Below are 17,105 nucleotides of genomic sequence, written 5' to 3' on the forward strand. Positions count from 1 at the left end.
GGGTGGTGAACATAGGGCATAGTGTACCTAGTAACACTTGAAACTATCGGAAAGTGCTGCGACCTAGGGGTTTTAAAGTAATCTATTACGCGAAAGAAGCACTAGAGTGTAGTATAGGTCAATTTGAGTTCATTCGGATTATGTTTACAAATAAGACTAGTTTGAAGTTTTTGACGCTGAAAGGTAAAACTTTTTGATTGCATATCGAAGTTCTTTTTACCAAAAACTAATCACTCCAACAGTGGCTATCGTAGCATAGGTGAAATCGACATATAATGGTGATGAGTATTAGCTACTTATTGGGTATTTTAGACATAATATTAAACAGTAAATTCAGCCGACATTGAAAAAGGCTACCTCTTGTACCAAGGAACACAAGCCCATGATGTACCTAACATACCCTACATGATGTACCTAACATGTACCCTGTGATGATGGAACATGTTACTGTGTTTGTGAATTTTGTAGTCACCCGTAATTTATGGTCTAATATTCTATAATTTCCTTTTTTATGTGAAATTAAGTATAGAATTGGACTTTAAAGAATGCTCTTAATTGAAGGAGGGTTTAACCTAAGTTTATTTTCACTTGGAAGGAGTTATATTTGAAAATTGAGTTTTTACCAAAGATATATTAATTTTCTTCATAATGCACGTTGATTGTCACTCATGAGATAATTCTGAGAAGATAATATAAGCAAGATATCGTTCTCTAGCCGCTGCTACAACTGTTTAATTCGACGTGGAATCCTTGCTTAAGCTTCTAAGATATCTCTAATCTTCAATTCGCTGTATCCAATCATCTAAGCCTGCTGCCTATTTGGAGTATTTGGCTTGCTCTAGAGCATAGGTTTCTCCAACAGGTGGTCCGTACGAGCTTCGATAGCAGTGCAGCACCGTAATAGGATTCCAACTCACCCATCGTTTAAAACGCCATGTATCATACTTAAATTGATTCTGAGGTTACCTTTAAATCTGAGTTAAGTATTAGCGGGAAAACTGTTGCGATTGGCACATTGTTCTTTTGAGCAGGCAGATAGGTTGTGCTTTCGGATTTTAATTATCTTCTAGTCAGACGTAAAGCAACGTATAAAGATTCAATTTCACAGCAAAACGCCTTACATAATATTTGAATGGCCTCTAAAATTTAAAATTTGAGATATTAGTGCCTGTGCGAGCTTCGTTGTGGGACTTTCATAAATTTTAGCGTCCCGCTACTGAGTTCTATCATTACTGCTGCAGCCACGAAATTTTCGGGATATACTTCTTATGTCTTGTATAGGCTCACTGAGAAAGGATTTTCCCTCGAAAAAGTATCGGGGTTGTATTTAGACCATTGCTGTTTACTTTATGGGTCCCCTACGAAAAGCATTGAATTCGGCGCATGCATAAATTATTTTAATTTTTTTGAGTTATTTACACTGAAGACATGTGTATCATTGTGCGGAAAAGGAATACTGAATTTAACCCTTTTGTTCAGCTTTTTAAATTACGTTTCGTTTTTTTGTGAGTTTTGTATTTTCGATCCAAAAGTATCCATTTAGTCCATATCATCAGTAGATTTTATACGTAGCAGCAAGGCGTAAATATGAATTCAAAACCTATGAAAGCAAAGCTACTTTTAACTAAATCATAGCTTTAATAATTATAATAGTAGCGATATATTGGTGTTCACCGCCCGCTGATATAACGGATTCATTTAGCTCATCTCCTATTTTTAAAGCAAGATGATCTGACTGATTCATTTATTCACTAACGCACAGCTTATGCTGTAACTGGCACAAATATGACATTTTCTGGAAGTATTTCAGTTGTACGATGTAAGTTCACTATTATTTACGCTATTTATATAATTAATAAATATATTGCCTTTACATATTTTTTACCATATGTACGAAAAATTTCTGAGCTTATATTTCTTGATTTTTTTTCCGGTTAAGGGACGTTTACGTAGAGGTTTACATTTTGATATTAACTGTCTTCACCATATTTCGCGTTCAGCAAAAATATAAAAAAACACGCTTTTTCAAAAACGGTATAGAGTGCACTCAAAAGTAAAACGCAAGCTTTTCATAGCTCGTTGAATTAATTGTGGGTACTTATTAGGTTTAGATATTATTATTGTTGCGTACCAATCCGTACTCACCTGTAAGGCTCTTCTACACTCAATTCATTATAGACTGAATCATCACCCACGCTTTATTCTAGCTAAACCTTATTTTTTATTTTTTAGTTCATTTCATACAATTTTTTCACGAAGCGTGGTTTTTATAATGTTCCTTTATTTTATTATTATTAATTAACTTCACTTACGTTTCCCCAGTCGTGCAGGAGGCTTCTTCAGAGTGAAACTGCTATTATTGTGACTATGGGACCGTTTCGATAGGAGTATAAATTTTGAATTTATATCTTCATGTTTCGCTGAGTATCAAGCTCTGACCTCGGATTGAACTATCCCGATATCTCCGTATTTCAGTTGCCTTCCTAACCGAATGAGCTTTAAAGTTTTTTTCTTTAGTGATTTCTTTATGTGTTCCTTGTCAAACTGATGTTCGTCAAACGTTGGCAGAGCGATCAATATATCTCAGTCTAATAGCTTGTGTATGCTTTCCTATCCTGGTTTAAATGGTTCTTCTCGTTTCACGGATATGACTGCAATTACGAGTTTTGCGTGTGGCCCGGTAAACTCTCTCAGTTTGTAATTTGCCCCGGCCTTCTATTGTGGTAAGGATATCTTTAATTTTGTGCACCGGTAGAAAAACAGTCTCCACGACACACATATTCAGAATTCGGGATATCTTCTCCATGGTAACTATTATACGTGGCAATATAACCATTTTATGGAAACATTTCTTAATACCAATGCAATGACTAACGTAATTCCATTAATTTTGTTTCATTCGTTCTACTTAGCTCTGAGGATGAACGAATGAAGGTGCGAAGTGTTGCAAAAAAAAGTTAAATGAGCAAGTGATGCTCTGATTGACCAAACATGCAGAACTCATTTCAATTCATTTATACAGCCTGTTTCTGGAGGATTCAACAATAATTCCGGAAATAGAAGGCAAAGAACTTTAAACATTTTTGTACGTAAACGTGGCGTCGCTACTCCGTAGTTACTGAGCTATGGCAACGCAAACATTTTTTGGATGCACTGTGTAGTTACGGTAAACGGTTTTTCTTGGATATCCATGCTTTTCGACATTTTATTTAACACTATGGATTTTTAAGGACATAAAGTAATTGAGGTTGGACGAAAATGCTGAATAAAATTGTCTGAAACAATTTATGTAAATACGTGTAGTATTGCGCAATCGTATTGTTGATACTCTCACAATGTTTTCGTTAAATTAAGCTCAAAGATTGTTTTATGCAATTATAAGAGCAAATTTTCTTCCAAGATTAATTATTTAATGCCCTTAAAAATCCATTGTGTTAAATAAAATGTCGAAAAGCATGGATATCCAAAACAAACTGTTTTCATTGTAACTGCAAAGTGCATCAAAAAATATTTTCGTTGCCATAGCTAAGCAACTAAGGAGTTACGACCCTATGTTTATCGATGACAAAAATGACATAAATCGTCTCCCCTACCACCTCCTGAAGTATTACAAATTCCTCATGAAACACCCTGTACATTAAAATAACTAAGACACACACTATTGAATGAAATCAACTGATTATGGCGTGACTTAGTGGAACGAAGATATATTTATGGTATAGCAAAAAAACACAGTACAGTTCCACCACCTTCATGGTGCTGTTGTATAGTTTCGACGGCCTTAGCGTCGTTCTGAAGACAAACTAGACTAAGTGTAATGTTTTGAAAATTTTTGATGTTGATCTCATGTTTGTCTTGAGAATGACGCAACCTATAGCCGCCGAAGCTAGTCAACAGCAGCATAAAGTTTCTGGAACTCTACTGTGTATTTCGTTCTACCATGAACACACACTATTGGTCACCCTATGCAAGATGGCCTTCGCACCGTGAATCATCGTGCTAGTAAAGGGGTATGGTTGGGGAGTTGGGAGGGTGTAAGAATGGATGTGGAGGGTTGGTTGGCAATGCGTGGATTGTTGGCAGTGATCTCCTTGCATCGCGGAAGCACTCACAGAGGACGTTCATTGTGAGGACGTCCTCCATCCCGGACGATTCGATGGACGGGTTCTGGGCGTGGCACTTGAGCTGCTGCTTGTCGTCTTCCGGTCCGGGGGTCAGCGATAATATGCTCAGGGCCACCGTGTCGTTTCCCGCCTCGTGCCACTGCAACAGAAAATGGGGCATGGGGTTTTAGTTTGCGTGGCTCTCTCCATTTTAGAGGGATGAAGATCATAAATGTTTACACCGAGGGATAAGAATAAAGGGAGCTCGTATTTAATGTGTTGTGGGTTGGTACTTGAGAGTATGCATCCTTTCTGCTCGACCGGTTTTTTTTGGTCACAATGTTCGTGTAAAACTTTCGCTATTATCTTAAAAAAGCTGTCTGGAATTCCCGTAAACCATTGTTAACGTATTCCTGTATTTGATATACTAAATTTTTAACTTGGCGATTCCTCCGAGGTATACTTTTTTATATTCGAGACACTTATGAATGTTGTCAAGTATCCACTTATTATTATTATTATAGCATTCTAATGGTTGAGATAGGTTTAAATGGAACATTTTTTAAAATCACCCTCCCTTTCCTGAACTTCCTTAGTTGAACTTTCCTCTGCAATTTCCTGTTGGTCCTTTTTCCTTTCAATCTATCTGCAAATCCAAATATCATTGTCCGCCTTTCTATGTCGTTGCACCCGAAAAAATACTCGGTCAAAATTTTCATATTTAAGAAATAGTAAAATGTCGACAAGGCGTTGTAAACATCGCAGAAAGCGTGGTTCTTTTCTCATTGAGTCTGCAAAGCTATGTTTGATTTCTCATGAATTTATGCAATTTACTTGAAATTTATGTAATTTTTTTAGTTAGTAATTATATTTTTAAATTTAATTATGTTACTTTTCCTGACATGAATATGTAAGATATATTAGTTGACTTAACTTTCTAAAATATTATTTTTTAATTTGTTTACAAATTTTATGGGTTTAAACTCTATGCCTTTATTTTCACACTTCCAGTAAGCTAATGTTATTATGCGTGCAATATGATTACTCAGCAATAATTATAACCGAAAACTTCGTAAAAAAGGAAGGTTCTGGTCAGCCCTTTAATACCGCGTAAACCACTGGTCCGTATTAGATCTTAATTGAGTTTTTACCTAATATTTGAGTATAAAAACTAATAATCAGTGTTTATGTGCATAATGATTCTTTCATTTAGGATGTTAGTATGATTTAGGGGTTTTGGCAGGGATTTCGGTGAAATTCGTCGCTGTTCATTGGCAGAATCTGACTCAATCAGAAGTTCGAGGAAGATTCATCGCAGTGTATTCTCCTTTTTATAGTAAAAAACTTGATCTGAGATGGTATCGATAATTTCGTCGTAGTGAACTGGAAGTCTCGAGTTGTGGAGTTAGAGTAGGTGTGTCAGTTGGTTAAATTAACGTGAGATTGAGATCTTAAAATTGCAGAAATGGCTGTGTTAGACGGTATCCTATCGTTTTATACTGCTACCGTTATTCTTTGAGCGGGAAAAAATGTTATTGGGAGAGAATCAGGGTTGACAGTTCTCCCCAACTCTTTCCCTGCGTTGACCGTTCGGATGGCTGTTTTTTTGGGTCGTCGTTTGCCCCTGTGTCACGTCCACCCGTCTCGCTCGTTCCTTTGGCCGGTGCATCGGGTGGACAGCGGCAATCCTCGATTGATTATCGTCACGTACGGGAGTAGATACGTGATTTTATGTGGAGCGGGCGTTCTGTTACGCAATTACGATGGAATCGTTCTGAGGCAATCGCTCTCCCATTGCCTAGCGTGCAAAAAACAGACTGTGCCACCACCAAATCCAAGCTCATCCCATGAATCCGTTGGATGCATACATTTTTTTTGCGAATAGTACCTCTCTTTTTGTCAAAATGCTCTATCCCATACTCGAACTTGGTTTAGGGTCGTTTGGTGTAGTTCACTGTTGGAAATGGGATTGGAGACAGCTCGTTTTAAAATTGTGCTCTGTAATGACTGTGATCGCTCTCTACGAAGGCATCAAAGTCGATTGTCCCTACTAAAAATAGAAATTCATTAGCGCACATATTAATCGGTATCAGTTTATATCAGATTAAAATATTAATACACGTATTAATGGGTATCAGTTTTTATCAAATTCGTAGATCTAACTAATGACGTAGGAAGCCAATAACGGTATCTTAATACGAGTAAAAGCGGAACATATTAGGTATTATACATCAATTTCCATCTCAGAGGAAATATGCTCATAAGCATGTGCATAAGCTCATAAGTATGTGGCCCATGTACTTCTGCGCTTGGGGCTTTAAGTGATATGGTAATGTATAAAATCATGTCATGCGTTGGGTTACATGTATCCTTTTTCTCCTTGTATCTACACTCAATGTTTAACGGGATAAAATTTTTAATAATCTATCATAAAAACTATATGAAACTAATTAAATATTAATTCACCTAATTCCGCTAATATTATGTAATAATTGTAATGTTAAAATATAAATTTAATTCTTTTGATCAAAAACCCGTACATGTTATTAGCAATGTCTATTCATTACGCCGTTCTATGAGTTTCTCGTTTTTCTTTTCTTGCAACTCTTCTATTGCCACGAGGATATTGTGTCTAACATTGGCGGCAATGAGTTTGGTCTTCACATCAAGTGTCGCATTGTTCTTTTATCCTTTCCTTCATTTTTTCAATGGATTATTTATTTCAAGTAATATTCTTTATTCTGTAGCATCACGTATTGTATTATGAAATTATAATTTTCTCTGTTAATGTTATTCTCCAGTCTTTGATGTCACGTATAAGAACTCTCCATGCGTTGGCTTCAATTAGGTACTCTTCCTTCATTGTTTGCTTGCTTACTTGTGGCGTGTGTGTTTGTTGTCTGGAAGAGTGCTGTGGCGCATATGCGCAGTATGTTTACCATGATTTTGCAGTAGCGGTCGAATCATTGTCTTCATGGTTTGCAGCTTATTCCTGTGTCATACTTTAAGTTTTTATGGTATTTCACTTGCAGTATATCTATTATGCTTATGCAATAGTGATCGAGTTATTGTCTCGGGGGGTTGTGGCTTATTCCTGCGTTTTTTTTTTTTTTTACTTTTTATGGCATCCAGTTCACTTAAAATGTCCAAAATCATGACTTATATTTCAAGTTTAAATATACTTCTATAAGCTAATCTTTGATGTTAATTTCGCCTTATGCAGTGAAAATTATTTAATCTGTGCTATTTGAATAAAATAGGGACCGCATTTTTTTGCTAGTAGCCTTCCGATGCATATTTTATTAGATGTGACCATGTTGAATGGGTAATATTTCCAATCGCCAGATTACTGTTAACAAGTGGGAGGTTATAAAAGTAAACATGCTGTGGAAACTAGTTGTACGCCAAGGATAGGGTAAGGAAACACGGAAACTTTCAATTGTTAGTTGCGTCTGTTTTAGGATATCTATTATACCCTAAAAATATTATCGAATGGAATGACAGCATATAGGAGTCCTGGGATTAGTAATGTTGATGTAGCAAAACTTTTTTATTAAAAGTTAGGTTATTTTTACCAGCGTAGCGAATCACAATAAATACTATATTACATAATAAATGTGGTTTGAATACAGATTGGAGCGTACGTAATTCATCAGTGAATGACTCAACGTAATTAAATAATATTTATAAATAATTATTTGTTATTACCGGAACATGCAAACGAAATAATTACGGGTCATTCCACTTCAATTCGGCAATCCTTTGTCCCTTGCAGGGAAGATCTTTGAAAAATAGTTTACAGTGTAGTTTAGCATGAAACGAATGTTGAAAAACTAAGTTTTTTACTGTTTCAAAGTCATTCCGAAGACGTAATTCATAGTCAATATTCTCACCTTGGTGCGCTTGATTTTCCTGCCGTCCTTAAACCAGGAGAATGTTGGTCGAGGCCTTGATCCCACAGCCTCGCAAGTCACCTGGTACTCATGGTCTGCTCTGAAGTGGGCCGGTTTGTTCAGGAGCCTCACGGAAAGGGGCCGAACTATGAACAAAAGAAACGGAAAAAAATCATTAGAGCCATCGATACAACGCCTATCGAGAAGGCATCACCTTTTTTCGAACGGTTGTATTTTATCAGTTTTTCGTAACCTATTACTCCTTTAAAACATGTATTATCATCATGAAATTTACAGGTTATTTGGAGCCGTGTCAACATGTATCCTCTTCTCAAGTGTAAAAATTTTAATGCGCAAAAAATACTGCGGTTAGAATTTCTAATTCGACGTAGAGACAAATGAGTAGAGGGTTGTATTCTTAAGAAATGGAACCGGTCGTGAGATTAAACAATTTGTGGTGAATTGCAAGTAATTGCGAGTTCTTGTCTTCAAGCCTTAAAACGCTCTTAAAATAGTAATTCTAGTCTTATAATCATAGAATAACGTTTTTATGGTTCACAGCTTTTTAATAACCGACCTGGAAATTTTAAATTCCAGTTCCTTCTATCATGTTTCACGATGTTTTTTTTGTATCATTCAAAATGATCTAATTCTACATTATACAATACGTATAAGGTTAATATAATGTTTTACGATTCTACGAATAACAGAATTTTGTGAAATAATGATTTAAAACCGCGTTCGTTGGTCGATTCGTGTTAAATTAGTTTAAAGGTATCCTTGAATTGGCTCAATACGCTATAATAGTACTTACTGATGTCATATTATATCATTAATTAATAAAACCTAATTTCAGCCCATTTTTTTCCTATCCAAGAAGTAAAACCTTTTTCTCACGTTGAGAACTTACTTCAGGCCTGAGTTTTCTGTGATTTATTGTCAGTTTTCTTTCTCATTTCCACTTCCTATCTATTTTATTAAATTACATACTACTTACTAAAACAATGAAAACATTTTATGTCTTAAGGTCAATGCGCATAAAGTTTTAACATAGCGAAGTATAAACCATGAAAAAGAATTCAAGTTTTTTTTACCCATTTTTACTATATAATGGGTTTTTTTTGTATCAAATTCGGCGAAGTTTAAAACTCCGTTTGCCTTTTCTTACGGAGGTATATGCATTTGTAATGTTTTGGTTTTTAATGAAACAGGAAAACATTATATATAGACATTTAAAAAATTGAAAAGTTTATTTTTTTAAATTATCTATTTTGTATTTAACGTGCCTGAAAACTGTATTACTTTTGTTCTCATGGGTTGTTTCCTAAACAATCATTATTTTTCTATTCATCTATCCATCTATCACGACCATATGCATCCTCGGGAACAGGTGGACGCAGGAAGGCGCGCGTTGCTAGCGAAGACTCGCGGGGGGTTCATTAATTCCTCGGGAGGGTGCGGCTGGCTTGAGGTGGTAGGTTGAATAGGTCGGTTAACCGTAGAACACGCGCGCGCCGCACATCGGGCTGAAACTGTACGTTTCCGCGCCCCGTGGGATTTGCCAGGCATCACGTCTCACGATTTGCAACTCGAATGCCGCTCGCGTCTGCATCCGAACCCTATTCCTCTTAAGCTTCTAATCAGTACCGTGAACCTCTGTTAACAATCGTAATCGTGACTCAACCCGCTTTACACCTCTCGACTTGTTTTGTGGTGGCGTTCCGTGAGAGAATATAGCCTCTGGAATTATTTAAAACTATTTTAAATTAATGCCACCTGGCGTTGCTTGGGAAGGATAGTATCCGGAGAAGTGAGAAACTTGGAATTCATGGCCACGTGGTAGGATTTTGCAGTAAAGGAACGAAGCAGGCATGGTTGTGGTCCCCTGCCCCACCCCCCTAATGTTTGTTGACTCGAAAATTGAAGTATGACGATGAGCGGAAGACGCTTGACAGCAATGGAAAAAAATAATTTCCATATACCGTTTACGGGATAAGCTTATACACCACTCGTTGTTTGTGTCTATACGTGCGGACACTGAAAACGTCTTGTGAACGCATGCCACTGCGAAAAGGTTTGCACAGAGTGTATAGCAAGTGTGGCATCCTTTGAGTTATATATTTTCCCTTCTAGCGTATTAAGTGGTGTGCCTAACCTGCAGGATGTCCAACCACAGAAGTTGCATGACGTGGCGTAACAAATGCCAATGAGAAAACGACGCAAAAGACGTGTCGAACGCAACCGGAAGTAGCACTACAAGGTTTCGGAGCATGAGATACAAATATGCACGAACTTTGGTTGCAATCCGTGCTGTATCTGCTGTATGGCTGTAAAGCTGTATGGAAACGCATTGTGGACTGGCAAACAGACACCCTCTTTTACATGCAAAATAGATGAAATGTACGCCTAATCTATGTTACGCACGTATTTTTATTTGGGCATTCTGCTCGCAATTAGGCTTGGTCGGCCATATTGGCCGGGCTGTGTAACGCGTGGGCGTACTCTAACGACGATTAATCCGTCCCTGAAAATGGGGAAACAATTATAGGGCTGCACTCCCTCGAACAATAATGCATTTAAAAAATGTCTGGCTGTAGCCAAATCATCCCACCTACCCACCTTAATTTATTTTACGATTGGCGCAAGGGAAGTACGGCTAAATTAGGCCGGACATAGATAAGATATGGTCATAGAAAGAGCTGATGGTGAAGTATGTAAGGCAAAATAATTACTTAGGTGTTAAAGATTGGACGAATGGAGAACTGAGTAAAGAGAATCGTCAAACCAATCTTAGGATTGATACATGTTGAATGAGTACGGATATTTATTACTAAATTGTCATTAGTTAACGTAGCGCGATATGTTATCTCAGCGTTTTGTATATTGCACAGTAAGCTCCATAACGTTCTAAGTTAAAGTAAGATCTTCCTGTCTTAGGCGCGGTATCTTGTCAGCTAAAGTACCAAGAAAAATAGTAACCTCTCACTCTCTCAGAGATCTTAACGTAAATATGGAACTTAATCGAATAATCTACATATTGAAGTTTATTGGGTACCGTGGGAAAAGTCTCTGCAAATGACTTTGATATGGTGAGAACGGAGGTAATGGTAGGGTACGTAGTACTCAAATAATTGTAAAGGCTGATCTCCCTCGAATAATGAAGAACTTACATATAATCAATAAATGTTTGGCCCCGGTAAATATCTCTACCAGCGCATTTATTTTATTTGTTTTAGTAAGGTATACGTTTAATTGTATGGCGTTGTCCTGAAGCAATATTATCTAACTTATTTTTTAACTATGTGGTATTCCATTATAAGGGTTCTTGGCTAGATAACTTTTACTTATACCAATACCTTTTTTTTGTATAAAGCGACCCAGAATTCGTTGAATAATCATCATCATACGTAAATTATTATGCATTTATCTTATTATTGTAACTAGAGTACTAACAGAGGGAGATATGATTTTTGAAACGGACGCCATAGTACGGGAAAAGGATGAGTTATCACCTCCCGCCACGCACCAGTTGAAGCGGTTTGAAGGGGGATATCGGGTGTTTCGAAATAGAAAGCGGAGTTTGAACGCGTTATAATATTTATAACTCGTAACTTACACCACTGTAAAGATACATCAGATGAAAGAGCTACTCCAACAATTTTGTTCGTTGGAAACGTTGCGCCAATGTTTCCACCATCATCCGTTAGAAAGCGCCACTATCAAAGATGGCGATTAGTGACTGGAAAGCTTTTTGTGTTGTTACAGTTTTGCAAAGAGGGAATCTGTGGTTATTGTGTAATATGCATTATGTATTAAGTTCGGTGGTGATCCTCCAGGTTATAATAATATCTGTGCCTCCGCTACCGGCTGACCTTTCAGAATTTAGAAGCAAAATGAAGTAGCTGTTGCAACAATTACTCGAGAGACTCTACGTTCTCTACGAGAGCGTAGTCTCTCGAGTTCTAGAGTCTACGTTCTCTACGAGAATCAACGTTTGGGAAGAACTCGAATATCGTCTTGACGTGTACCATGTGACGAATGGCACTCACATTGAACACTTTTAGGCTTTAATAAAAAACTGTTTTGAATTTCTCTTTCATTTGATGCATGACATATAGCTGTTAGTTTAGCGTTATAAGTATCAGAAAGCATTAAAACCCAGCTATTCATATCGGAACCTCCGGTACTTAGAAATGTGCAGTATCCTATGGTACGAAGCTATTTCGGCTACAAACCTTTCGGCTTCAAAGTTGGTTCGATTATTCCTACTTGTCCGGGTCAAACAAGGAGTTTTTGATAATCCCCGTGTGGAACATTAATTCAAGCTGTAGGCCATAATTGAATGACGAAAAGCGAGACCACTAGAGGAACGATTGCTTGAGTCTTCAAAAAAAAAAAGTCAAAGTCCTGGCGTCAGACTCAATATGGACTCTCCTTTTCGGAATATGACCCTAAGAGACGACATTTTTATCGGAAATATCACGGGTATAAGCACTTCCTGCGACGGCTAAGGGCCTTTTAGGGGTGGGGTTTGACTTCTTCCCTCTTCCTCCATCTCTTTTCATCCCCTGCTTTATGATTCGGAAAAGGTCGTTTTTACGAGATTGGCCATGGTGTCATATCGACGTATAAGGGGGTTGGATGAGAATTGCGAAGGAAAAGAAAGTAAAAAAAAATAAGAGGAGGAGTGGGTAAATAAAGATCCGTTGACGGAATCTTAGGAGGGGATGCAGCCGCAGTCTTGAGTTAAAAAAATATTTATTATTTTTTCTAGTTTTTTATGTGTATTCCAACAGATGGGATGGTGACGGGATGATGACGTAGGGTTTATTCGTGGGAAGTACAGATAGGTACTTAAAAAACGGCTGACTTTTACGGGCTGCGATTCTTTCGACGGATTATATGGTCCTGGGGCCTTACGTTGAGGAAAAGGTCCGACTCTTTTAAGCCCGTCCCATCCGTGTGAAAGGGGAGTAGGAGAGTAAAAAAAACTCGGGATCAGCGATGGTGGTCCAATCGAGATGTGCACATTAACGGATCATTTTTTAGTATATTTTTTTAAGAAGGCTTACGGTCTCTTCCGCAGACCACGTAATGGTTTGTGCCATTATCTTCACCTACTTTCACGTGACTACATTCCTATTACAATCACTGTAGGCCTACGACCTTTTTTGGTCCCTCTGCCAGTTCTTAGAATTTTTGCTTGCCATTTGTTCCTAAAGGATCGTTTTTTATGGTGATTATAACCTACTTTAACTGAATCGTAGAAATACCCAACAGTTCTTGGATTCCAACCTTTCTGACTGTTACACTGTGTGGTCTTAGATGTCACAGTGACTTTGTTGCCATTTCCATGTTTCTCCGCGATGTTCAAATTCCTCATTACCATCGATTTTTGACCCCCAAATGTCCCCAAAATGTAGAGGCATAGAGTCAGTTGGTAGCAATGTAATGGATGGAAAATTTAGTGTTGCGACAATTTTTAGTTGGGATTTCAGTCAATTTTAGAGGGGGTGGATGACTTCTTGTCGTATCTCTTCTCGTTTACTATAAAAATTGTCCCCAAAACGTAGAGGCATGAATACAGTTTGCAACACGTCAATAGATAGAACATTTAGTGTTTCGACAATTTCTTCTTGGGTTTCAGACAATTTTCGGGATAGACAATTTTTTTCTTATTCTACGAATTTTTGTTGTATCTCGTATCGTTCATCCCAAATATTTATATGAGTAAGTCAGTCAGTGGTCGGAAGTGGCTTTTATAGTATCATGAAAAAATATGACCTCAGTTATCGATTATATCGGCTCTATGTTGCCCTTGTAGGTAGTGCGCCGAGGTTACTGACCGAAGAGTCTCTTGAAAAATTGCTTACGGAATTAGGTGGCTCAGGAAAAGGAACTTGCTCCCATGCTCGTAATATTTGAAATTTAAGTCTTTGTTTAGTTTGCGGGGGAGATATATTGTTACGTATCCAAACCGACTTTAGGGTTTTAAGCACTTTGTGTGGGATCGATTAAATCAAACCTAATATGACTAAGGACCCTTATACCTTATGCTGCGAAAGAAGTCAAATTTTCCTACATTTGCATCAATATCCTTCCCCCCGAATGTGGAATACAACTTGAAGACGTGAATTTGTAATAATCTCTGTAATTTGGCATTCTTTAGGCAACTGCGATGCTGTTAAATTATAAGGAGCAGTAGTAAAGATGTTGAGAATCATAATATCTCTTAGTTTTTTCCAAAACAAATTAAATTCTCGAAATCACCTCCTACGGTGCTATCCAGTATTTTTTGCTGCAGAATTCCTCCTGAATCTATTTGTAGCAGCAATTATACGATTGTGAAAAATGATAATGTATCAATATGTCTATATAATACTTGCCTCGAAGTGATGCATAGTTTTGTTGGACGAAAAAGGTAAGGAAGCAATGGAAGAGAGATCATGTTCTTCATTTAGGAAGTCGATAGGAAGTAACTTTCTCTTTGATTAAACTTAACACAGATTTTTGCTAATCCTCTGGATAAAGACACTTCAAAAGCAAGCCAAACTTAAACGTATCACTGGCGATTTAAATCTAATGTATTTTTTAAATCTAACTCAAGGCTGGATGTGTATAAATAAATACCCGCTTCCGGCCTATAAATGGTCGCGGTAGTCATGCATTTTCGCTTATAATCGCTTCGGTTGTTTTGGCAAAGGCAATTGTTATTCTGGCAATACTGTCAGTGTCTTTACGTCGAAGATGCTGGCTCACAATTGTCGCCTTCATTATGTAAGGCCCTGTTACCGCCAGGTCTTGTAGCTGCTCTTCCATTGGTCCGCTAAAGTAATCTCCTCCAATGGTCGTCTAGATGCTATCCATCGATTCAATTTAAATTGTCAGTCTGGGAAGTATAAATAGAGTCTCTAATTTATCTGGAGCAAATTTGGGGTAAAATTGTGTAAAAAATCTTCGACTTGAAGATGATAATTGTAATGCCAGCGACACACTCTCTCCGCCTCAGAAACCTACGCGACTGTAACAGAAAATGAAGAATCATATCGCACGAGCCGCGGAAATCTCCGTTCACACAAAAGATCGAAGTTTTCATTTGACCGACGCGCCGAATACTTCATTCGGGACCCTTAAAAAAATATCCCCTTTGATACCGGGTCAGTCATCACAATTGTCACTAAGAGAAACTGAAGATCCGATTGATCAAGAGAACGAAACAGGGGTGGAAATTTAAAAGGAACCATTGTAACTCGCACAGGATGGTAGAAATTAGATGGAATGCGAGAGGATTGAATAAAAAATGGTAAAAAGAAAGGACGCGGAGACAATATAAAAGGATAAACCAGTGGATAGGGCCGGAAAGAAGCATAAGAGGTTCCTATGCCAACCCTCTTCGCCATCGGATACCTCACTTCATCTTCCTCCGGACCGAATCCTCTTGTCATCTTGGTAGCCGCGGAGGCATCATTGAGAGGACAAATCTGAGTGCGCCTAACGGTCATAAATAATGCCGGAATAAAAAAGGAAAGAGGAAGAAGGAGAAAAAGACTCCGGGATGGACCGAATTCGGCTTTGTGATGGAATAATCAAAAGGAAAAAAAATCAGTGGATCAGGAAGTAGGGTGTGTGGCCCTTAGACTATAATGATACCAGAGGAAGAAGTTCTCAAAGTAAAAAAAATTCTTCATTCGTTGCGTATGGTCCTCAAAGGCATCTCAAAATCTAATAGTCCGCTACCTTCGTGTGCCTAGAAGGTTTCCATGGACGCGGGCTACAATCATTCTCTCTCGACTGCGATCATCAATTCGGAAAAAATTGCGTGTTAGGTGAGGACCCTCGAGGGAGGATATCAAGGAACTCCTCGAAATAGAAAGAGATAACGGGGGCTATCTTGTATCAAAGTTTCGCATCACATGAGTAACTGTATAAGGAAAGGACATGATAAAATAAAGTCTTGAAAAAAAACGTCGTGAACCCTCAAAGTAAATCGGTAGGATTCATTTTTACTGCTCAATCAGATAATGCAATTCCGTAGACGTGGCGCTTACGTTTAGGTGGCTTGATTGCCTTAAAGAGGAGAAATATCTTTGGAATTTTAATTGTTCTCCTTGCTTTTCTTAAATTATAGAATATAGAACTTCCATCGGAGTAAGACCATCCAATATGGTAGGTTGAAGACATCATTTCAATCTTCAAGTGCGTGGCTTTGGATTACGCACTGTTGTCGGTATATTTCATTTTAGAATAGTAGTGCCACCACTCCGTTTGTCGAGGAACTTTTTTTTACCCACAGTACCTCGTTTTGAAGTTACAAATGTCGCTTTTACGTTTTTCTTCGACTGTCTAGAGTTCTGAAGTATAAAACGTATCCTTGCTGAGTGATAATTATTATCAGAATACATTTCCTCGTAGTAGGTAAGGACATAATGTATTTATTTATGCTATGAGCACTATTTGAGTTAATGTCACTGAATAGTATGTGTCTACTTATATTTCAAAGGCATTTGAGTTTTGTTTGGTGATTCAGACATGGAATATGCTGCGTGTTTCAGGATTCTGCAATATCTCATGAGGTGGTAGGGGAGGCAATTTTTAGCATATATTGTCCATAAAAATGGGTTCGCAACTCCTTACCTACTGAGCCTTGGCAACACAAACATTTTTTGGATGCGCTAAAGTTACTATGAAAACGATTTTTCTTGGCTATCCAGCCTTTTCGGCACTTAATTTAATATTCTGGATTTTTAAGGGCATTGAATAATTGAGGTTAGATTTTGGATAGAGTAATTTTGTGAAAGAATTAATTGATTAATTAATTTATTTATTTATGAGTTTAAATTAAACAAATGAGAAGAATGATGCTTTGAAAACGTGTCAACAATACGATTGAAATATACGACGCAAAATACAATCTCACCTATTTCGAGATTTTCCTCGGAGAAAAATGTGAGAAGTATTGCTGATTCCTCCTGAATATTCCTCTTCCCTGCATATTCCTTGTCTGAATGATCTAATAAAACTCATGAAGGTCTTCGAACTATGAGTAGATACATTTTTCTCTGTGAGTTCAACTAAAGAAGAAAATAGCTCCCATTTCAATCTCACGTTG

General features: G+C 37.6%; 1 protein-coding gene across 1 annotated transcript in view; it reads right to left on the reverse strand.

Annotated features, from left to right (window-relative positions):
• The window catches only part of LOC124167631 (nephrin-like), an 847,280-nt gene that overhangs the window by 75,358 nt on the left and 754,817 nt on the right, over positions 1 to 17,105 (reverse strand). The window contains exons 6-7 of the mRNA XM_046545611.1: positions 7,997 to 8,142; positions 4,113 to 4,263 (exon numbers count right to left, since the gene is read on the reverse strand). Of these exons, the coding sequence (XP_046401567.1) occupies positions 4,113 to 4,263; positions 7,997 to 8,142 (297 nt within the window). The remainder of the gene's footprint in view (positions 1 to 4,112; positions 4,264 to 7,996; positions 8,143 to 17,105) is intronic.

The sequence above is a fragment of the Ischnura elegans genome, chromosome 11, assembly GCF_921293095.1.
Source record: "Ischnura elegans chromosome 11, ioIscEleg1.1, whole genome shotgun sequence".
Taxonomy (NCBI): Eukaryota; Metazoa; Arthropoda; class Insecta; order Odonata; family Coenagrionidae; genus Ischnura; species Ischnura elegans.